Raw genomic sequence first — 23772 nt, 5'->3', positions numbered from 1 at the left:
AGTTGGAGGACTTAGAGCGAGCGCAGGTGGAGCAAGCGGCAACATACTCTCTGACGTCCTTGCCCATGGATGGCCAGAAAAAACGCAGACGGAGCAGGTTGAGCGTTCGAGCCATGCCTCCATGACAGGCTATGCGTGAGGCGTGGGCCCAGGTTATGGCTTCAGACCTTAAGGAGGAAGGCACATACAGGGTACCAGCGGGAGGATCAGGATGGTTAGTTTCCTCACCATGGGCCCGCATGACCTTGGACTCAATGTCCCACGTCAGGTTTCCGATAATGCAAGTGTCGGGGATGATGCTAGTGGTGGAGGCATCTTGATCGCCAGCGGAGCAGTACTTCCTGGAGAGAACATCAGGCTTTACGTTGCGACTTCCTGGTCGGTAAGTAATAGTAAAATCGAAACGATCGAAGAATAGGCACCATCGTGCCTGTCGTGAATTAAGCCTTTTGGCTGAGCGTAAGTAAGCGAGGTTCCGGTGATCTGTCCAGACTATGAAGGGGATAGCCGCACCCTCCAACCAATGACGCCATTCTTCGATAGCCAATTTAATTGCGAGGAGCTCCCGGTTCCCCACATCGTAATTGCGCTCGGCTGGTGTTAGTTTTTTGGAGAAGAACGCACAAGGTTTGAGCTTTCCGGACTTTTCTTCTCGCTGCGAGAGGATGGCCCCAACACCGGAATCGGAAGTGTCAACCTCCACCACGAACTGCCTAGTAGGGTCAGGTTGGATCAGGATGGGAGCGGATACGAACAATCTCTTGAGTGTGTCAAAGGTAGTTTGGGCTGTGGCAGTCCATTGATAGGACCTGGTGTTAGACGTGAGCTGGGTGAGTGGGGCAGCGATAGTGCTATAGTTCCTAATGAACCGTCGATAAAAATTTGCGAACCCAAGAAACTGCTGAAGCTTTTTGCGAGTAGTGGGAGGCTCCCACGACGATACGGCCTCAATTTTTGCGGGGTCGGGACGGATACCACCAGCTTCAAAGACATAACCGAGAAATGGAATAACGGGGGTGTGAAATTGGCATTTCTCTGCCTTAACGAATAACTGATTCTCGGATAATCTTTGAAGCACTTGACGAACATGTTCTTGATGTTGGACCGGATCTTTGGAGTATATGAGAATGTCGTTGAGGTACACGAACACGAAGCGATTGATGAAGTCCCGGAGGACGTCATTGACTAGACGTTGGAACACAGCTGGTGCGTTGGTCAACCCGAAAGGCATAACGAGGTACTCGTAGTGACCGAGGGGAGTCTTAAATGCCGTTTTCCATTCATCCCCTTCTCTGACCCGGACGAGGTGGTAAGCATTACGCAGGTCGAGCTTAGAGAAGATACGGGCTTCCTGAATGGAATCGAAAACAGAGGAAATCAGGGGAAGAGAGTACTTGTCTTTGATGGTGATTTGATTGAGGTCGCGGTAATCTATACAGGGTCGCAGGGTTTTGTCTTTCTTTTGAACAAAGAAAAACCCAGCACCAACGGGAGAAGACGAGGGGCGGAAGGAGCCTCATGGATATAAGTCTCCATGGCGTCCTTCTCGGGACCGGAGAGATTGAATAATCTGCCCTTGGGTAGAGGAGCCCCATCCAAAAGGTTGATAGAGCAATCGTACGGTCTGTGGGGAGGCAGAGAATTGGCTTTGGTCTTACTAAAGACCATACGAAGATCGTGATAACATTCCGGCACATTGGATAAATCAATGTTCTCGGGCTCGATTATGGTGGGCGTATTGATGGCAGGGATAGCTGACTGAAGACAGTTAGCAAGACAATAATCACTCCAATTGGCTGAGGCTGAGACGCCCCCAATTGAACTGAGGGTTGTGATGCTGAAGCCAGGAGAACCCCAGCACGACGGGATTTTGGGGGGCTGAGTAACAAAAAACCGGATGTACTCCCTATGATTGCCTGAGGTGATTAGCAGAACGGGTTCAGTACAGTGCGTAATAACTGATAGGTGTTGACCACCCAAGCCAGCAGCCTTGACAGGGGCTTAAAGTTTTCAGTGGGTATAGACAAACGGGCTACAATGCTGTGGTCTATGAGGCTCTGTTCGGCTCCTGAGTCGATTAAGGCCTGAAGGTCTATAAATTTAGAAGCATGGGACAGCTCGACAGGTACGTAGAGAAAGGTTTTATTCAGTTCTTGTGAGGAAGTCCAACGACCAGGTCCATGGGTTCTGTAATCTCGCGGCCATAGAGCATCATGTTTGGTGTCAGGCCCGTAGAGCTGTGCTTTGTTGCTCTGTAAGCCATGAGTGCATAGAGAATCATTATATCCCAGTCCCAGTGACATCTTTCGGCTGTGGCACCAAGGGTTTCCTGTAGCGTGGCATTAAATCGTTCCACTTGACCGTCAGATTGGGGACGAAAGGGTGTGGTCCTGGTTTTGTTGATGCCCAGACTCAAAGTTGTGCCCTGGTTGCTGTGTAATTCGTAAGGTGCACCACATCTGTAAACCCACTCAGAAATAACCTTTTCGGCTACTGTTGTGGCTTGTTCATTCGGCACCTGGTATGATTCCACCCACTTGCTGAAGTAGTCTTGCACAACCAGGATGTATTGTTATGCCGATCTGTCTCATTTAGAGGCCCCATCAAGTCGACATCGATCCGTTCCATAGGGGGAACCAACTCGCACAAAACCCATTGGAGCCTGAGGTTTCTTTTTAGGTCGAGCTCTACAAGCACAAGCAGCACATGTTTGGCAAAACAATGTGACATCATCACGCATGTTGTACCAGTAGCACCTGGTCTTGAAGTGGCCCAAAGTTCGCTTAGCTCAAAAATGACCACCAATGGGTCCTTCATGCAGGTGCTGCATCACAGTGTGGCGGTACGTCTTGGGGAGCAATGTCTGTGCATATAACACCTTTCTGTCGTTACAGTAAAACTTTCTCATCAGCACTCCATTCTTGAAAAACAATATCTTCCATTGTGCCCAATATGCCTCTGTGGCTGGGCTTAAAATGGCTATTTCCACTCAAAGGGATCGGTCATCTCCTTGCTGTCTAAAAGAATACTGGTGCCATGTCTGAGTCTGCTTTCTGGGCTGCTTGAAGTTCCTCGTGTGTCCAACCACTGAACACAGGCACAGGGGCTGAGGTGGTGTTATCTACCCCGACTAGGGTGTGCTGTGGTTCTACTGCAGCATCAGTCCTGTCATGCTGATCATACATCACCACCCCCACTGGACGAACAACACTAATTGTGGTTTCAGCAACAATATAATCAGATTCAAACTGTACCTGCTTCTCTTGGGATGTGTTGCCATTGGTGATGGGGTCAGGGAGTCTGCAAGCGCACAGCTCATGACATGGCCTTCTGGAGAGTGCATCTTCATTCTGATGAGCCTTCCCTGGCCTGTGAAGCACTTGAAAGTTGTACTCTGCCTTCTTCTCCAACCAGACTGAAGACCCATACACACCGGGACTAATATTCGCCAGCCGTTTTTCGCCAGCGTTTTTCAACGCGTCTTTTGTGTTCACACCCAGGCAATTTTCGCAATGACGATGAGCCGAGCAAACACGCAATTTCATTCCCTGACATTAGATGGCGCTTAATGTAAAACAGAAATACTCCTGTAAACAAGGTGGCGCTGCGCAACTTTACGCTTCTTAAAGTCGCTTTTCACTCAGAAGAAGAGAGCAAGTATTTATGTGCTTGTCAGAATCATACAAAGAAAACATGAATATTTCAAGCACCAGCAGCTCTAGCTTCAGTTCCAGCAATGAAGAAATTATTGTTCTGTTGAATGTTGATTGACGCCGTAAAAGACGCCGATTTTGGGTACATCCCATAGTTACTAGAAGAGAATAACATGGGGAGTTTTATCGACTGGTACAAGAGCTCAAAATGTGTCACGAGCTTTTTCGGGGATATTTTAGAATGTCCATCATTATTTCTTTGCAGCAGTGTAGATGCTACTTGGCGTATATCTTCTTCGCCGTGACGTATGTGTGCTCAGCAAGGCAGTTTTGTGTTTGAGCGCCCCCAAGTTGTGTTTTACTGTAACTTCAGAGGCTCCAGACACGTGTGCAAATGCGCCATTCTCATTGGTTGTATAGTTTTTGTTGCGGCGCGTCAAACCAAAAAAACTAACCCGAGGCGCTTTTAAAAAAGTGACGCTTTGACGCGTGGCGTTTTTCGTGTTGGTGTGCACACTCACATTGGTGCCCTTTGTTTAGTCACGAAGCGTTCAACAAATTGGCTCACAGAAAAAGAAATAAGAATAGGTCAAAGTGCAGTCATTCAGATGCTGCTCCTGCAGATTAGAAGGTAAAGATTGCCGTAATTAAAAAAAAAAGACTAAATGATCTTAGACCTGGAAATGTGATTGTTGATGCTTTTGTAGAAAGATGCTTTTGTTTTTGAAAAAAATAAACCAGATTTCTAGATGTTATCCATGTCTTCCAGTTCAATGTTCTGATTAACATAGTGATACTCATGGAGCTGACGTGTGAAGAGACAAAAGTGACCTGAAAATAAAAAGGTCACAGACATAAATCTGTTTATTTTCAATAGATCCTCAAATGCCTTCAGTGTACTGATGATATGGATTAGTGAGGTTTAAATAAAAAACAAACAAATGAAATGATCAAAGAACAGCTGAAGATCCACATGCCAACATGAACCATCAGGAAAAAACTAATCTTCATCTTTCTCAGAAAATTTTTCTACTTCAGGAAGACAAAAACTTCTCTTTAAGGGGTGTGTTCAGACTGGAAAAATCATTTGGTCCGGACCAAATCTTTTTAATTTGGCCGAGTGTGAAGCGGCTGGGATGAGGTTCAGCACAGTTAAATCTGAAGTTGTGGTTCTTGACCGGAGAAATGTAGTTTGCCATCTCTCAGTAGGTGAAGTGTCCCTGCCCCAGGTGAAGGAGTTTAAATATCTTGGGGTCTTGTTCATGAGAGAGGGAAGACGGCAGCGTAAGATTGACAGGCAGATCATGCAGCGTCCCTAGTTATGCAGTCGCTGTACTGGTCCGAAGACCCAGAACACACTGGAGAGACCACGTCTCTCGACTGGCCTGGGAACGCCTCGGGGTCCCCCCGGAAAAGCTGGAAGAAGTGGCGAGGGAAGTCAGGGCATCTTTGCTCAGCTGCCCCCACGACCCGGTCCTGGATAAGCAGAAGAAGATGGATGGATAGACAACATAAATTAAAAATGTAGACGACTGATCCATAAATTATGGATCACACAGAGGTTTCTGAACAAACCAAAAATATAAATAAATAAAAGACAGGTGACATGCAGATTTATCTTTAGGGGTTTCTAACCCTGAAATACCAGTTCCAATATTTGTTTGCATTTTATAAGACAACTATTATGTTGGTTGTATTTGAATATTCAAAATAATTCTTCTCAGTATTCATATTAAACTTTTATGAATTGCTTTTCTTATGACTACATGTTCTAAAGACCAAAATAATTTGTTTTCCTGAAAAACAAATACAAAGTGACAAAATTTCTTTAACTTTAACTAAAAGTAAAATGGAGTTAATGTTTACGCTCCATACTGCCCCTTTAAAGTGATTTTATGGAGAAAGTTTATAAAAGTAAATTGTATAGCATTACAGAAAAAGGGTTTGAACCAGACAGTCTCTAATAAAGCACATCACAATCTAATAAAAATATGTTTCAAATTTTATCCAAGTATCTGGTGTCAAATGACATTTTTGATAGAAAATATCTGCAGAGAATAACCCCTCGTCCTGTTTCCATAGTAGTTTGAATAAAAAATTACCATAGCTGCTTTAGTACAGACAGTTATTGTTCATTTAAAAATACATCCAGCAGCTGTTTGTTTTTCACTTCCTCCTCAGAAGTAGAAGAGCAAACAATAGGAAACCAGTGGAACCAGTGACGTAAGGACCTATGTTGCAGGAAACCATGCGTCCCCTTAGTGCCCTACCCGCCAATTTTAACTGCACCCCCCTTAGTACACACACCCCTCCCCCCTCAATATATACATCCCAACATAAACACACACACATGCACACACACACCATCTCAAACACACACACACACGCACACACATTTTGCAAGGAAGGTGGGACCTGGGTCCATCTGTCCCCTGCCTCTTCCCTGGTGGGGGGTGCGGGCCCCTTTGCAACGGCGGCCGTGTCCCCGGGGTGCCGGCTTCCTGGGCCCGGCGGTGCTCTCTCCGCGCGGTGGGGGAGTTCACATTACATCTGAGCCGGGGGTGTCTGGTCCCTGGGGGGTGGGTTCTGGTCCTTGCTCCTGAGTGCTGGGCCCCGCCAAATTTCCAACTGTGGCCGAGCCTGGTCGGGCCATATTTATAACACCCCTTGTGGGCCCTCTTTTTTTCCCCGGGGTTACCCCCTCCTGGGCGGGGGCGGCGGGCCCCCTGCCTCGCTCCTCCCTGGACCAACCGTGGGCCGGGCGGATGGCTGCCTGGAGTGCAGAGCGGGTCTCCCTTGGGGGGTCCTGGCTCGTACCTGGGGTTGGGGCGGGGGGATGCCCGGAACTCCTGGGTGGTGGTGGGGTGCTCGTTTGGGGCTGTGGGCGTCCTTCTCCGGTGGGGCTCTGCGTTGGGTTCTCCCGGCGCGGCGGGGGGGCTGCTCTCCTGGTTGGGCTGGGGCGGCGCTCTCTTTCCCTCCGTGCTTCCCTGGCCTCTGGCTCTGGGGGCCTTGCGGCGGCCCTGCTGGCCCTGGCCTGGGTGGCGGGCTTGGTCGCCCAGGCGGCGGTTGTTCCCTGCCGGTTCCCGTGTGGGGTTGGGGGGATTCCGGCTGCCGCTGCTGCTGCGGTGGGGGTCTTGGGGTGGGGATGGCTGGGCACTCTCCCTCCTTCTTTTCACGTTCCACCATCCATTTTAGAAGAACATAAAACCTCACCTGAGCACTGGTGTTAGCTCACCTTTGCACTAATAGCTTGCATGACTGAATGACTGAAATATTTCACACTAGTTGGTTTTAAGGCATAAGTATGCGTGTGAACACTATCTGTTTTGTGTACATGTCGACAGGTGGACATTTTTGCAGCTAGCAGGTGTGTTTATAACATTTGAGTGTGTGTGTGGACGGGCCCCGCCCTTTTTGTACTGCATTTGAACCTTACCATAATGATTAACAACCAGTAAACTTGTTGCTGTATGCTGCTTCATGGTCTTATCCCCCTTCCCCTCCTATTATCACCCCCTACCCCCCCTCTCTCTAGCGTCCCTCTCTCTTCTTCCCCTCTTTCCTTTTCCGTCCGGTCCAACACCAAAGATTTTCAGACATGATTGAAATTAATAAAGTTTGGCCTCAATTACAAAAGGGGTTTATTCAGACATACCTTTGGTTTGTCAGAAGATTAATAACCCCTCTTGTTAAAGCAAAATATGTCCAACACAAGAGGCCCTCAGCTCTCGTCTGTCTGCCCAGCTGTTGGACAGGACAAGTTAAAAAAAAAAAAAAAAAACGTACGAAAGTTGGAAAAATGAAGTCGCGGTGTGGACCCGAGTTACAGATCTTGAAAAGAAGAAGCAGGCGCTCGCCGTTGCTTTGGCGCTTAAAGTTTCAGGACAAGTTAAAAAAAAAAAAAAACCCATGCGTGAAGGCAGAAACTTTAAAACTTTGATGAATAAACTTCAACGAGAACAAACTGAAACAAAAAAGAAACAAAACTGATGATGATCACAGATGAGATGACTGAACTACAAACCAAACATGATGTATGGGTGATGTTGTCGTATGGTGCCCTTTACACAGCCTTATTGTTGTGAGTTATGTGAGCACTGGCTCCTTACTGACTGTGCGCAAATGCGGCACATATGGGGTGTACCCGTGGTACATAAAGTGACCATTAGATTCCAGTGGGATGTCTGCACAAACTACATTATGAATGTCTAATTTCTAACAGTCCGGCTGCACCAAAGGGCTGCCTACCTTTCACTTGAACAGCACTAATGGGGCTCCCTGTGAAGTACACACGTTTGTGGGGAGTTTTAAAAAAACGTACAACTGCATCTCACACTTGCACATTATTCATGTGTTCACTACAACTTGATGCTAGCTTCAAGCCCGTAGAGAAAATCTGTATGAGCATTGTCTTCTCACTGGGTTGTTTACAATCTAAAATATTTTGTGTAGACCACCTGCGTGCCTCGAACAGGTTTGCCCGTTTTTCACCCGCAGACAGCCTGTATCCACCCGTACGGACATTTGGGACTAAGGCATTACACTGAGGATTGTTATCTGAAGACAGCTGACGATAAGTTCAGAAAAAATAAAAAATAAACAGGTGGGATTGTGACAGATGGAAACAAACTTTAACTCATAAGAACCAAGATTCATTTGTCCTGAAAAGAAAACCATATGGGCTATACTACAGACCAAGTGGACCACAAAACACATTTCTGATGTTTCTTCCTGCAACCCTGCTGTCTCTATGGGTTCTTATGGGTTAAAACAGAACATGAACTAAGAAAATGACACAAAGATATAAAACCACAACTATAAAGGGTTTGATCCTCTCACTATCTGTCCTCAGGATATAAACCTATCCTCATAACTTCTTGAAGGACTTATAAAAAATAAAGTCCAATAACTTTGAGGTCACTGCAGGTTAAATCTATACTCAGGCTTTGAATTCTTTGTTTTCTTCCTCGGACAGTTTCTAATGCATTCTATCCAGAGGAGAAGCAGCGTGGCAGGGCTAGCATCCTGATCTGGTCAGGACAATTGTGTGTTTCAAATTTTCTTGGAGCATTACAAAAATGCTACATAAATTGCTGGTTTGTCACTCAGAGTGATTCACCCATCATCAGGTGAAAGTCTGAGCCTTAACCCGGGATACAAAGCAGTGACCAACTTCAAAGGTGATGTTCTTCAATTAAATGTAATCCCCCGTGCTGCTATTTTGAAAACATGTTTTATTTTTAGAGATCTAATCCCGATCGGCGGAAAGTTTGACATTATCCCAGTGTGCCGAGCCCGCGTTGCCTGCCCCAGACGTCGAGCGTGACTCACCAGCCCTTTGCTGGCCAGACCCGCTACGCCGGACAGCACAGCCTCCCGTTCCAGGCTCCCTCCTCCTTGGCTTTGTTGTGAAACCTTGGTGTGGTTCCTTGTGGCAGGGAGTGATGTCACGGTTTTAGTTTCTTTGCTTTTATGTTTGAGTTCACTTCCTGTTTTGTTTCTGAAAAGTTCCTGTTTTGTATCTTGGTTTCGAGTTTTTTATCTCTCCTGATTGTCCTGATTGTTCCTGATTGTGTTCACCTGTGTCTCGTTTGTCTGTGTGTATTTAAGTCTTGTCTTTCCTTTCGTCCCGTGCTGCTCCATAACTTATTGTCCCCTGTTTCGAGTGTACGTAGTACAGTGGTGGACAAAATTGTTGGTACTCCTCAGTTAAAGAAAGAAAGTCCACAATGCTCACTAAAATGACTTGAAACATTCAAAAGTAACAATACATTAAAAGGTATTCAAAATTAAATAATCAAAATCAGCCATTACTTTTGAGTTGTTGATTTACAGAATTATTAAAAAAAAAAAAACTAATGAAATAGGCCTGGACAAAAATGATGGTACCCATAACTTAATATTTTGTTGCACAAAATTATCAATTAAACGGTTTCTGTATTTGTCAGTAAGCCTTCTGCACCTGTCCACAGGTATTTTGTCCCACTCCTCATGAGTAAACTGCTCCAGTTGTCTCAGGTTTGACGGGTGTCTTCTCCAATTGGCATGTTTCAGCTCCTTCCACAGATGTTCAATGGGATTCAGATCTGGGCTCATAGAGGCCACTTCAGAATAGTCCAACACTTTTCTCTTAGCCATTCTTGGGGGGTTTAGGCTGTGTGTTTTGGATCGTTGTCCTGTTGGAAGACCCATGCCCTGCGACTGAGACCAAGCTTTCTGACACTAGGCAGCACATTTCTATCCAGAATGCCTTAATATTCTTGAGATTTCATTTGACCTTGCACAATTTTAAGACAGCCTGTGGCAGATGCAGCAAAGCAGCCCCAAAACATAACTGAACCTCCTCCATGTTTCACAGTAGGGACAGTGTTCTCTTCATTGTATGCTTCATTTTTGAGTCTACGAACACAGAGCTGATGTGTCTTGCCAAAAAGCTCCAGTTTTGTCTCATCTGTCCAAAGGACATGTTCCCAGAAGCTTGGTGGCTTGTCAACATGCATTTTGCAAATTCCAGTCTGGTTTTTTTATGATTTCCTTTCAACAGGGGTGTCCTCCTTGGTCGTCTCCCATGAAGTCCACTCTGGCTCAAACAATGACGAATGGTGCCATACTGATGTACCTTGATCTAGGAGTTCACCTTTAATGTTTTTTGGAGGTTGTTCTGGGCTCTTTGGATACAGTTCCAATTATCCGTCTCCTCAATTTGTCATCAATTTTCCTCTTACGGCCACGTCCAGGGAGGTTGGCTACTGTCCCGTGGGTCTTAAACTTCTGAATAATATGTGCCACTGTCGTCACAGGAACTTCAAGCTGCTTAGAGATGGTTTTATAGCCTTTACCTTTACCATGTTTGTCTATAATTTTGTCTCTAATGTCCTGGGACAATTCTCTCCTTGGCTTTCTGTTGTCCATGTTCAGTGTGGTTCACACCTTTTCACCAAACAGCAACGTGACTATTTGTCTCCCTTTAAATAGGCAGACTGAGTGATTATGGGTTTGAAAACAGCTGTGATGTAAATTAAAGGACATACATGAGTTCATCATGACCCCCTATGCAATTAGTTCTCTTTTATGTAGGTACCATCATTTTTGGCCAGCCCTATTTCAATAGTTTTTTTTTTTTAATAATTATGTAAATCAACAACTCAAAAGTAATGGCTGATTTTGATTATTTAATTTTCAATACATTTTAATTTATTATTACTTTTGAATGTTTCAAGTCATTTCAGTGAGGATTGTTGACTTTCTTTTTTTAACTGAGGAGTAACAACAGTTTTGTCCAGCACTGTATTTCAAGTTTGCCTGCTTTCTGCAGTGGTTTTGTGTTGTAGTTTATTTTGCTATTAAAGCCCCTGTTACCCTGGTACCTTCTGCCTCCTCATCCTCTCTGCGCCTGGGTGCTTCCTTAATCCCCCTTAGTAACAGTTTTTCTTGTTTAAAAGATCACAATTTTTAATCTTTTGTTATCTGATTTTAATAATCATTCCAACTTATTTATTGTATATTTTGTGATTTTACTGTGTTTTAGTTTTGAATATGAACAGCGTCTTTGAGTGTTTTGGAAGGCGGTTTTAAAGAAAACTTATTAATATTATGTAACTTTATGAATATGAATTTATCTATGAGAAAATCTAAGGAATTGCTTTTACTTTTTTATGTACAGAGCTCATGAAGAAAGTCATGCAAATATCCTTCACACCATCACATTTGAATTTTTCTTGTCATATTACCAAACAGAAAAATATGTAAATGTATTTACTTTTTCTTTGTAACTGGTATGTCTTTCAAAGGGCTACATTTAAACATATTCAAGTCCACGGTACACCTTTAAAGAAAATAATGTTTTCAACACGTTAAAAAACAGGTTAAACTTTTTTAACAGTTAAAAAAAGAAAAGATCTTCAGTGCACGTCTCTCCCCTGCTTTATAAATGTAGACTGATTTACACTCACTGGATACTTTATTAAGTATACCTTGCTACTGGGTTGGAACCAATTTTGCCTCTAGAACTGTTTTAAAGGGCCTTTATCATGCTATTCTTAAGCCTTCTATAGTAAACAATATCCATGGATGTGATAATATATTACATTTGGCACACAACAATTTTTTTGGGTTAAATATTCATTTTTTGCCCTGGTTTCTTTTCCAACCAGGAAGTAAGACAACTCGATCTCTGAGGCTCCGCCTTTTGATCCGTGTGGCTGCCGCCCATTTCATGACATGAACCTAGAGTTGGCCTCTGCAGTGTGTCTATGTTTCCCCCATGAAAACAAACAACATCCAAACTGTTGCAAAGATGGATGTGCATTAGTTTATTTAAAATTAAATCCTTCTTGCCAATAGTAGTTAACTCCCTCGGAAAACAAGTGGGGATGTGTGTTGGCCTGCATTAGTGCTGGCTGCGCAAACTATTCTTAGAAGAGGCTGTTCTCACCAGTCTACGTCAACTCATGAGAGCCCGCTCGTTTTCGTGTTGGGAGGGGCTGGTGCTCATAGCACAGGTTATTAAAATAATACTCAGAAATGTATGAATGGATCAAAATACCGCTTTGGGTTTTTTTGGTGAGAAATGAAGATTATAATACACCTAAAAGCTCAAAAAAAAATGATTTTGCATTGAATAGGCCCTTTAATCCTTGGTGGCATAGATTTAAAACGGTACTGGAAACATTCCTCAGAGAGTTCATGGTCCATATTGTCAGGATAGCATCACACAGTTGCTGCAGATATGTCAGCTGCACATCCATGATGCCAATGTCCTGTTTCACCACATTCCAAAGGGGATCTATTGGGTTGAGATCTGGTGACAATGAAGGCCATTTGAGTCCAGTGCATTCATTGTCATGTTCAAGAAACCAGTCTAAGATTATTCCAGCTCTATGACATGACACATTATTATGCTGGCAGTAGCCATCAGACGATGGTACACTGTGGTCATGAAGGGATGGACATGGTCAGCAACAATACTCAGGTAGGCTGTGGCATTGTAGCCATGCTGAAATGGTACTAAGGGGTTCAAAGTGTGCCAAGAACCAGGCCAGGCAACGTTTTTCCAATCTTTTATTGCCCGTCTGGCACCAACATCCTCCTAAGTAACTTAAAACCCCTTTCTTCCCCACTTGGATACTTGATTTTTATTGCAGCAGATTGTCTTGACTATGCCTAAATGCATTGAGTTGTTGCCTTGTAATTGGCCGATTAGAAATTTGTGTTAATGAGCAGTTGGACAGATGTGCCGAATGAAGTGGCCACTGAGTGTTTATAACTTCAAATTGGACGGTATTTCTGACTCCAACTTTGATCCTAATGCTTTCATCTTTCCAAAGCGTAGGAGCAGCTGTTGACCTACATAGTAGGATCTTCTGATAATTTTACTTTTTTTTTTTAATTAAAATTAAAGATAAAACAAAATCTGCCTAAAACAATTAGGTAGCATTCTTTTTTTAATGGGGATATTTTCTAAAAACATTCACATGCTTTTTTCTTTGTATTTGACACTGGTAATACAGAAATATATTTTTATCAGTAATTTTCTCTCTGATCGCTGTTTGTTTTTTATTTTTTAAAGTACATCAGTTGAACACAGGATGCCATTACTCTACAGGAGTGTTTTAATAAGAAGAATAAGACGAGAATCAAATCTGTTTTGACACGAAACATGACAATCATCATCTGTAGTTGAGACCAGTGTTTACTTAAACTTCTATGCAAACATGACAGTTAAATATGAGGATGCAGTGATGCTGTGATCACAACTATTCAACACATCACAGCAGAAGGTTGAAGATCAGACTGAAGCTCAGAGAAGAAACCCTGCAAGTGAGTATCTGCCATTTTCAAATTATTACATACAGATAATAATATTAAAACAGTGTGATAAACCAGTAAAACAAACTGTTTAACGTTTTTTATTCATTCAAATATCCTAATATATTTGTTATCAAATATATGGGAGTTTTCTCGGAACATAGCAAAGTTAGTTAAAAAAAAAAAAAAAACTCATTAAAGAGAAATGATTAAAGAAAGGGGATTTATATTAGAAAGGATTTCAGATTTATTATTAGTAGTATGGGTTTTAATACGTATTTTCAGGTATTTGTTTTTGTTAATTTTCCCATTTATTTGTTAGTCAGATACCCCCTCCTCCACCCCCCCAAAAAAGTCAGTTTAGTCAGTTCTGATGGTTTAGTCTTTTTTATAGTGTGATCTTTTAATCAAAATTGCAATTTGACACCAGAAATTTGCAGGAACGATGGGACACATTTTTGTTAAAACTCATGTGTTTCTATCAGAAACTGTGTTTAAATTAAATGAAATATTTACTTTAGTGGATGACATACAATCATATTACTAGAATATTAGTGGGCATAATTGATTCTTGAAAAAAGTAAAAGAAAGTTGTTCTTTTAAACATAATTTATATCACAAATGTCATCATGCAAATGCCCTTTCATAACAACACATTTGAATTTTTTCCCAGCAGGAAATGTAAATAAACTAAACAGGAAATGTAAATCAATAGTGTTTTTCGCACTTTTAAGTGTAAATAAATGCCTTTTAAATTGATGTTCCTAAAATATATTATACAACAAAAATAAATGAGGCAAACTTCTGTTAAAACTTTATTTGAAATGATGATTTTAAAGTATGACATCAGAAGGACTCAGGTGTTTATATTCTGTTTCTTTAATCAAACTACATTTGAAAAATTATTTTTACTCTGAGGAACTCACAATTTTTCCACTAAATAAAAAATCTTAACTCGTGTAAAAATGCTTTTTTCTCAGAGGTTAAATGAATATCTCAAAGCAAAGATGAAGCAGAGTTTCTTCTTCCTCATCTTTGTGGGTAAGTGCATCATCAGCTCCTCTCTTTAGTTTTTCAAACTCACAGAGTCTGTATTTAATCTCAAAGTCACCAAGAAGATGAAATGTGCTCTCCTCTTTATTCTGGCTTCCAGGTCATTTTTGTCTCTTCACATGTCAGATGTATGACTATTACTTTGTTAATATGAACCTGAGTTGGACTGAAGCTCAGCAGCACTGCAAGACACATTACACTGATCTGGCTACAGTGACCAACAGGAAAGACTTGGACAAACTCAGAAACATGCAGAGAAGCTCCATGGCAGCTTGGATCGGTCTGTACTATGAAGCAGGAACCAATGAGACCTTCCACTGGTCTCTGCCTGGAGTGGAGTTCAACAAAACAAATGTAAACTGGAATACTAATGAACCAAATGGTGGTAAAAAAGAGACCTGTGTGGCTCTCTGTGAACACTTTAAGTGGGTTGATATCGATTGTACCACAAACCATTATTTCCTCTGCTTTAACAGTAAGAAAATAATCATTTCTCTTTGCTCCAAGTATACGTGCAATTATTACATACATTGTTCATACAAGAAAAATTAATGTCACGAAAACATCACAAACTATTTTTCTGTGTCAGAAACTGTGCTTAGAAAGGTGAAATGTTATATCATTTGCCACGAAAATGTGGAGTTAATTTATTACCAACTTGTGTTTGTGTAGTTACAGGGGAAAACTCTCCAAACAAAATGTTTTTCTTAAGAAAAGAGACAAACTGGTTTGAGGCTCAGGAATACTGCAGAACTACATACACAGATTTAGTAGGAGAAGCACAGCTACAGGAGATAAAGGAGAATTCTCATGGAAACAGTCCCTGTCAACAAGTATTGGTAGATTCTGTTGATGGACAAAACAATTGCTTGCCTTCAATTCTGAATGATTGCAATGATGGCCACATATTTATCGGGCTGTACAGAGCCACCTGGATCTGGTCGGATGGCAGCAGCTTTTTTTTCAGACTGTGGGATAAGGAATTTTACCGTGGCAGTAAAAAAGACTACAGCTGTTCTATTCTGACTGAGAATGGCAGTTGGAGCATTGATGACTGTGGGAAAAAACAGCCCTTTATCTGTTACCAAGGTAAATGTTTTTCACTTGAAGATCTTCAATTAATTCATACTCATCTGTTAATCAACACTTTATTTTCAGATTCAATTAGTTAAACATTTATTGTTCTTCTCAATGGTGTTAGCAACAAAAACAAAAGCAAACAAGCACAATACGTTTCTGTGAAATCATCAATGAATTTAGAATATAATCTTAAATTAATACCCCATCCCCCACCAGATCATGTGATCCTGATCAAAGAGAACAGAACCTGGGAGGAGGCCTTATACTACTGCAGACATCACCACCATGACCTGGTCACCATCACTAACATGGATGAACAGAGATGGGTCCAGGAGAAAACCAAGAATGCCTCCTCTCCCTTTGTGTGGACTGGACTGCGCTACACCTGCACTCTGGGGTTCTGGTTCTGGGTCAGTGATGAGGTGGTCCACTACAAGAACTGGGCCTCACCTGAACAGATGAATGAGTGTGACATGTCAGGAGCCATGCAAACGGTAGGAGAACACAAGTGGTTCAAGAAACATGATGAGGAGAAGTTCAACTTTTTCTGTTCAAAGTGAAAATTTGTTCAATGATCACATAATTCCTATATTATCTGGTTTTATTTTTCATAAAAGAAGACAATGTTTATATTATGTTTATGACCTTAGTCTTTTATCTGCTGGTGTTATTTTCATAAGAAGTTATCTGTTCAAAGTGAAAATCAACTCAATGATTATAGGCTTTTTCTTTAATTGTTTTTACTGAGTTTTTTTTTTTTTGGTTTAATGAGATGCTCTGAAATGTTTAAAATAAAGGCTTAAAGATCCACAAACATCTTTGCAGTTTTTCACTTTTTCATTTTTAAAATGTGTGCTAGGGTGAATCAGACTGTGACTGTAAAGCGCTTTGGGCCTCAACCCACCAGACACAATTGTGACTGTAAAAAACATTCAGTTTCTTCAGTTCAACGCTTTCTGGCTCCTCTCTCTCTGTGTGGGGGGGGTGGTGCTGGGCCTGGGGTGTCGGCACCTCCGGGGGTGGGGCCCCTGGGCGGGGTGGGCCTGGCCCCCTTGCTGGGGGGGGGGAGGGACAGCTGTTTGACCACCGGGGGAAAGTCTACAAGCTGCCCCCAACTTACCCCCTTCCTCATATAACCTCATAATAGGGTGAGGGGGTGGGGGGCTTAGCCTGCGAGGGGCCTTGGGGGGGGTTTACTAGGCAGTGGCCCCCCTCCTATGGTTGCCGTATGGAGTGGGCCCCCCCTCTTTCGGTTTTACTTGCACCTTAGACATGTAGGGCCCTTGGTAGGGGGGGTGCTTGGACATCACTGCCAGCAAGCAGCGGATGTCCTCCTAGCACCCTACCCGCCAATTTTAACCACACCTTAGACATTTAGGGTCCCTTGGTGGGGAGGGTGAGGGGACGTCACTGTGAGTAATCAGGAGATGTCCCCTTAGTGCCCTACCCGCCAATTTTAACTGCACCCCCCTTAGCACACACACCCCTCCCCCCTCAATATATACATTCCAACATAAACACACACACATGCACACACACACACCCTCAAACACACATACACACACACACATTTTGCAAGGAAGGTGGGACCTAGGACCATCTGTCCCCTGCCTCTTCCCTGGGGGGGGGGGTATGGGCCCCTTTGCAACGGCGGCCGTGTCCCCGGGGTGCCGGCTTCCTGGGCCCGGCGGTGCTCTCTCCGCGCGGTGGGGGGGTTCACATTACATCCGAGCCGGGAGTGTTCGTGTCCCTGGGGGGTGGGTTCTGGTCCTTGCTCCTGAGCACTGGGCCCCGCCAAATTTCCAACTGTGGCCGAGCCTGGTCGGGCCATATTTACAACACCCCTGGTGGGCCCTCTTTTTTCCCCGGGGTTCCCCCTTCTTGGGCGGGGGCGGCAGGCCCCTGCCTCGCTCCTACCTGGACCAACCGTGGGCCGGGCGGATGGCTGCCTGGAGTGCGGAGCGGGTCTCCCTTGGGGGGTCCTGGCTCGTACCTGGGGTTGGGGCGGGGGGATGCCCGGAACTCCTGGGTGGTGGTGGGGTGCTCGTCTGGGGCTGTGGGCGTCCTTCTCCGGTGGGGCCCTGCGTTGGGTTCTCCCGGCGCGGCTGCTCTCCTGGTTGGGCTGGGGCGGCGCTCTCTTTCCCTCCGTGCCTCCCTGCTCTCTGGCTCTGGGGGCCTTGCGGCGGTCCTGCTGGCCCTGGCCTGGGTGGCGGGCTTGGTCGCCCGGGCGGCGGTTGTTCCCTGCCGGTTCCCGTGTGGCGTTGGGGGGATTCCGGCTGCCGCTGCTGCTGCGGTGGGGGTCTTGGGGTGGGGATGGCTGGGCACTCTCCCTCCTTCTTTTCACGTTCCACCATCCATTTTAGAAGAACATAAACACTCACCTGAGCACAGGTGTTAGCTCACCCTTGCACTAACAGTTTGCATGACTGAATGACTGAAATATTTCACACTAGTTGGTTTTAAGGCATAAGTATGCGTGTGAACACTATCTGTTTTGTGTACATGTCGACAGGTGGACATTTTTGCAGCTAGCAGGTGTGTTTATAACATTTGAGTGTGTGTGTGGACAGGCTCCGCCCTTTTTGTACTACATTTGAACCTTACCATAATGATTAACAACCAATAAACTTGTTGCTTTATGCTGCTTCATGGTCTTATCCCCCTTCCCCTCCTATTATCACCCCCTACCCCCCCTCTCTCTATCGTCCCTCTCTCTTCTTCCCCTCTTTCCTTTTCCGTCCGGTCCAACACCAAAGATTTTCAGACATGATTGAAATTAATAAAGTTTGGCCTCAATTACAAAAGGGGTTTATCCAGACATACCTTTGGTTTGTCTGAAGATTAATAACCCCTCTTGTTAAAGTAAAATCTCTCCAACACAAGAGGCCCTCAGCTCTCATCTGTCTGCCCAGCTGTTGGACAGGACAAGTTAAAAAAAAAAAAAAAAAAAAAAAAAAAAAAAACTATAATAGATTGTTTGCACCTGAGGGAAAACTGGTCTGGGTGACATTTTTGTTTTTCTTTTATACATTTTTATTTTCGACTTCCAGTAATCGCAGATACAGTTGCAGAACGTCCTGGAATCTTTTACTACACTGTAAACCCTAACAGTTGTATTGGCTCATAACCATTAAGGTTACACAACTTAAATATCATTTTGTAGTTGATTCAACTATAAAGTATTAAGCTCTATCAACATTTTTCCAAATTTAACTCAACAGTGCTCAATATTTTAAAGCTTATTTGTATCTAGCACTCAAAAATTTTAAGATCCCTGAAGTAGCGTCATGACGTCATCACGTACTGGTGGGAGGGTCTTTCGTTTTCTCAACGTTAGCTCAGGTGGCCATGTTGGATTTGCCGAATGCGAGTATGCGACGTTTGAAATTGAAAATCGAGCATTTTATTTTTCTGCAATGCGTTGCGCTTTTGCCCAGCTTCAAGACGCCCCAACCTCGTTTTTTTTCCATCCGCCTCATCGCTGATGTTTTCCTCAGTGGCGCCGTCTTGTCTTCAGCCCTGATTTAATTTGGTTAGTATCGTTTACGACGGTTTACACTACTATTTTTGAATGAAATGCTTTAAAAATGCTCTTATACTACCGTAAATGTGCTTTACTGTTTAAACATACGTGTGTTACGATCGTTTTACAGCTTAATGTGACAATGTACATTAGTTCGTCATAGCGGAGCAGACGTATGGCGAGCCAAACCCAAAATGCATTTCTGCCCGTAAGTTACGACAGTGATGAGTTTTTTCAGAGGTAGAAATGATCTGTAATGATCACTGCAATCACACTAAACGTGATCTGCGTGTGAAATTCGCGTTGGAGGCCTTTTGTTAGTGGCTAAAGTTTTCTGCTGGACACATGTCCAAAAATGTCACTCAAAGCCTCTAACGGTTGTGTGGGAGGAGCTACCGCCAAAAGTTTTAAGCCTGGTTGCTACATGGAAGCACTGGGTTTTGAATGCAGCTTTAAGCTTTTTTAAATCACTGAACTCTATTATAAGAAAGGTTTTTGTAAAAATAAATTAATCAACGTGTTCCTGTTGTGTTCAGGTACCGAACTACAAGAGTCTTCAGTGTTTCACCTCCAGGCAGACGCCAAGACCAGCGAGGTAACTTGTCTCTTGATCAGTTATTTGTCTAGAGCTATTAAAAAAACAAAAAATGCAATAGTTTGTGTAGTGCAATAAATGTTTTGATCAGAATATAATTGAAACATTTTTCTTTAACATTGAAAAATCTCTTTTGGACTTTTTCAGATACTGAACTTCAGAGAGTTCACCAGAAAGTCACCATTTCACCAGAAAAGAGCCGTCAAGTTGGTGAGTTTTATACTTATTTAATATATTCATCCTGAACTATTACCACTATTAGATTGATATGGAAGCATTTATGCAGATTTTAACTAGCCAAATAGAAATAGAGTTAAAATTATTTACAATTTAACCAAACATATTTAGATTGCAGGCTGAAGGTGGCACAATGGAATGGAGGTGCAAGTTGTGTTCTGCTACTTGAGCACTATGCAGTACTACATATAATACTGCAGTACGACATAGCCAATATTCCAAGGTGTTTCGACTGCCATGTATGTGGAGACACTTTGGAATATTTTCATGTGTCTATGATAGTTTTTTTTTGTGGCTGGGTGGCTCGGTTGGTAAGGTGACAAGCTACCATGCAGGAATCCAGGGTTCGATTCCCGGAGGGGAATAAGCAATGGTACTGGGGGGCAATTACCATATCAATGGCGAGCAGTTAAATCACCCAGTGGGGGTCCTTAGGCAAGGCCCTTAACGCTACTGCCTCCTGAGCGCGGTTCAGCTGCAGCTCACCACTCCCCCAGGGGATGGGTCAAATGCGGAGAAGAATTTCCCCATTGAGGGATGAATACAGTATAAATTTAAATTTAGTTGCATTAGCACCATTCCATCATTTGAAACCATGATAACTCATCTGGCAAGATCTGAAATAGATTTATGTAGAGTAGATGCAGTCAGAGGTAATTGTGCAGTTTTTACATGTTTGTGTAACTTAAAGCTGCCTTTTTCTGAGCCAAAGTCCACCAAAACAGCCAGGAACTGGCCAGCTTGGTTAGGATTTATGACCTCCAGGTGAATTTCTAATGAGAATAATTCAAAAACGGATAACAAATAATTTGTAAACAGCTGTCAGAAGCCATAGTGTAACTTGCCTTAAAAATGACTTTGGGTCTTTGGCCTGAGGTGGATCATGCCATAAACACTGCACTGTCCTCTTACTAGAAATAGACATCTAGAAAAGGTATAATTTTATTATTTCTTAAAGTTCCTTAAGTAAATATTGGAAGTGTTTGCTCTGCGTTTGCTTCAATGGTAATGTATATTTCTTTTTATTCTTTTAGGACCAGCGTGATGTGAACATGAGATGGGCACTTGTCATCCATGCACTTCCTGTTTATCTGCATGAATATGCCTCCAACTTCTTCAAGACCTGTACTGTAAGTGTACACGACTCCCTGTCAATGTTTTTCTCTAATCCTTTAATATTGATTGAGATTTTATCGAGTGACATAATAAATAGGCAATTGTTTGTAGTTTCCAAAATGAGTGATATTTTTAAATGGTTTTAAGAATGAGACGGAAGATGAAAGGCGAACATCAGGGACTGCTGATTGGAGGGAGCGGGAACCTTTTCGTTTACCTTTTCTGCTCCTGATCCATCATTGTATGAATAAAGAAAAATGAAGCTTTAGTCTTAAAGTGTGGGTGACATGGACTATTTTAATAAGCCAAAATATAGTAAATAGTCTCTATTTCATGTTGCGATTGTTTTTAATATTTTTCGAAAAAGAATAAATAGCGAAAAACGCGATATAAACAACAAGGACGGCCGCCGGCTTCTCGCATTCCGCCGACTTCGCGCCGCCATGTTTGTGACGTAACGAAAGGCAGACAACATGGCTAGCACCGATAGCGAAGCACAGAGTGATGCTACCGTCTCTATTAGCGATTTATCATCAGATGAACAGAAAGATGAAGAGGAAAGTTGCGGAGATTATCATGATGATGAGTCACTTTTGCAACCGTATCGATTCGAACCCTTTTGCGAAAGTGAGGAGGATATAGCAGAAAGTAGTAGGTCTAGTGATGCCGATGACGATAGCCAGCATGAAGATTCGGCTAGACTCCAGTAAGTCTAAAAAATGTATAAAATTAAATTACTCCACTTACCCTAAAGTATACTCAAAATGTCCCCTTTTGACCTAATCTAAACAAAGGTAAACACTGGTTTTCAACCCAATTTACAAAATAAATGTCACAAAATAAGGGGTTTCCCAGATATTACTACTCTTTAGTTAACAAAGTCACTGTATACCATTAACAACTGTGGAACATTAACAGTTTTACCTGTTTGAACCAGTTTGAAACCTTTTCTCGTGCGCGCGCGCGCTCACACACACACACACACACACACAGTTCAGTTTACTCACGGTACCGGCACCTCAAAAGCAAAAGAAAAAAAAAACGTTGCAGGCCTGTTGCTTCTCTTGCAAAACATTGAGTGCGTTGAAATACTCCAGTTGGATCCAAGGACAACAGAAAACACGACTACTTCGCCTCAATGTGATCCATCGTGATGCACACTAGCTTAGCAGCCTCCGCTCCCGACTCCAGCGCCGTCCTCTCCGACCCAGAAAACGGCTCGCTCGCTTCCAGCTCACCCGCCTTTCCTCGACTCAGAAGCCAAGATCCTCCTCCCAACTCTCCGTTCAAAATTCTTTTTGTCCCTTCGAAAACGCAGACTTCTCTCCTGCAGATCTGGAGGGAAGAATCCTTCGCCGTCCACCTTCTTGAACTTTCCCCTTTTCAGCAGCGTTTCTTGTTTTGGGAGTTTATACACAGATACACTATCACTAGATGTATTGCTACATCCAGCTGCCACACAACGACTTGGCATGTTGATGATTAACAGATTTAAACACGAGAGAAACGAAGACTACCTGTTTTGTTTACATGCTGTCCGAAGCGGAACTGCGAAAGTCAATGCCTTTCGTGACGTCACAGGTCATATCAAGGTCACTTCCAGCCTGCGCTCTTAGCGGCAAATTCAAATCTCTGATTCCTTCGAAAGATGTCTATTATTCATATGCTTCGGATTTTTTTCGACGCTAACTATTGGTATCAATAGATTCAGCGTTTAAAAGGCTTTTTTATTTGACAAAGTTGTTCAAAGCATGGCATCCACACTTTAAATTATTTTATAAATGTCCTGATTTTTCAGAAAAATGCTAAAGAACTTTTTAAAAACACAATTTTATTTGGAGTTGGTCCTTAAAGCATCACAGCCAGTTGATTAAAAGCTAACAGAATGTTAGCATGAAAAGATTCACATTGACAGGTGGCAGGAATGTTAGTTTTGGACATTAGTGTGATGAATATCTTTGAGGGTCTGAACTCATCTTTGTTTTCTGTTTTGTATTTTCCAGAATACCAGACCTCACAGACACTGCTGTGGTTCTCCTCTCAGTTGTCGTGGTGACGCTCCGGATGCTGCCGTCAGTGGTCCCACAGATCTGGCTGACTAATCTCTTCCACTCTTCGGGGACATCTATGCTCTGGACCTAAAGCACCCCAAAAACACTTGAACTTGCCTTCACATTTATTCAGAACGCTGTCATGAGCCGTGAGGACAGCAAATCACTGAAAGGACATTTATTGACGCTAAAGAATGCTGCGTTGAGTGAGTCTCCCAGAATGGACTATTTGTTGGTTTAAGTGTTATGCTACTAATGTGTTTTGTTGTGATCATTTGCTTTTTCTGCTGTACAATACAAACCAACACTTTTTGTCAATATGTTGTGTGGCACTCTTATGATGCAGTTTTATTTCACTGATTGTTTCATCCTCTTGATATTTGTGCTTTTTTTTTTTTTTAAAAGAGCAATTAAAAAAAGTGTATTAAGCAATCGCTATTGTGTGGCTTTCATGTTTGTTGGTTTTTATCAATGTTAGCTTTTAAATGTTGTTGTGGGACAGTATCAATACCTCTGTTTAGAATACATTTCAAGTAGAAACATTTTAAGCTCAAGAATTCTAAATATTTTCAATGCTACACATTTAATGAGTTAGAGAATTTATAAAACATTTGAGTGAATTTTACATATTTTATGAGTGGAGTAATATTATAAAAA

The 23772-nt window shown here is 42.8% G+C and overlaps 1 protein-coding gene and 1 long non-coding RNA gene across 3 annotated transcripts; both read left to right on the top strand.

Annotated features, from left to right (window-relative positions):
* The first annotated feature begins 13367 nt into the window (after positions 1 to 13367).
* Positions 13368 to 16409, top strand: LOC110013825 (macrophage mannose receptor 1-like). Its single transcript, XM_023966333.2, has 5 exons — positions 13368 to 13472; positions 14441 to 14501; positions 14614 to 14988; positions 15186 to 15602; positions 15810 to 16409. Exons 2-5 carry the CDS (start codon positions 14468 to 14470, stop codon positions 16151 to 16153), a joined length of 1170 nt encoding a protein of 389 aa, XP_023822101.2. The 5' UTR covers positions 13368 to 13472; positions 14441 to 14467; the 3' UTR covers positions 16154 to 16409.
* A 2149-nt stretch (positions 16410 to 18558) lies between these two features.
* On the top strand, positions 18559 to 23518 carry LOC105354086 (uncharacterized). Of its 2 annotated transcripts, XR_013651003.1 has the most exons (5): positions 18559 to 19125; positions 19653 to 19711; positions 19859 to 19921; positions 20983 to 21078; positions 23068 to 23518. It is a non-coding gene; the product is annotated as an uncharacterized LOC105354086 (long non-coding RNA). The 2 variants fall into 2 exon arrangements; XR_002875333.2 differs by lacking the exon at positions 19653 to 19711.
* The last annotated feature ends 254 nt before the right edge of the window (positions 23519 to 23772 follow it).

The sequence above is a fragment of the Oryzias latipes genome, chromosome 18 (assembly GCF_053564925.1).
Source record: "Oryzias latipes strain Hd-rR chromosome 18, Olatipes_Hd-rR_3.1".
Lineage (NCBI taxonomy): Eukaryota > Metazoa > Chordata > Actinopteri > Beloniformes > Adrianichthyidae > Oryzias > Oryzias latipes.
This window is presented reverse-complemented; position numbering and strand designations above follow the sequence as displayed.

Excerpts from the sequence above, each read along its gene's own strand:
- LOC110013825 (XM_023966333.2), top strand. The coding sequence starts at position 14,468 with ATGAAGCAGAGTTTCTTCTTCCTCATCTTTGTGG. Across the intron at positions 14,502-14,613 it reads CTTCTTCCTCATCTTTGTGG|GTCATTTTTGTCTCTTCACA; the intron begins GTAAGTGCATCA and ends TCTGGCTTCCAG. Across the intron at positions 14,989-15,185 it reads TTATTTCCTCTGCTTTAACA|TTACAGGGGAAAACTCTCCA; the intron begins GTAAGAAAATAA and ends GTGTTTGTGTAG.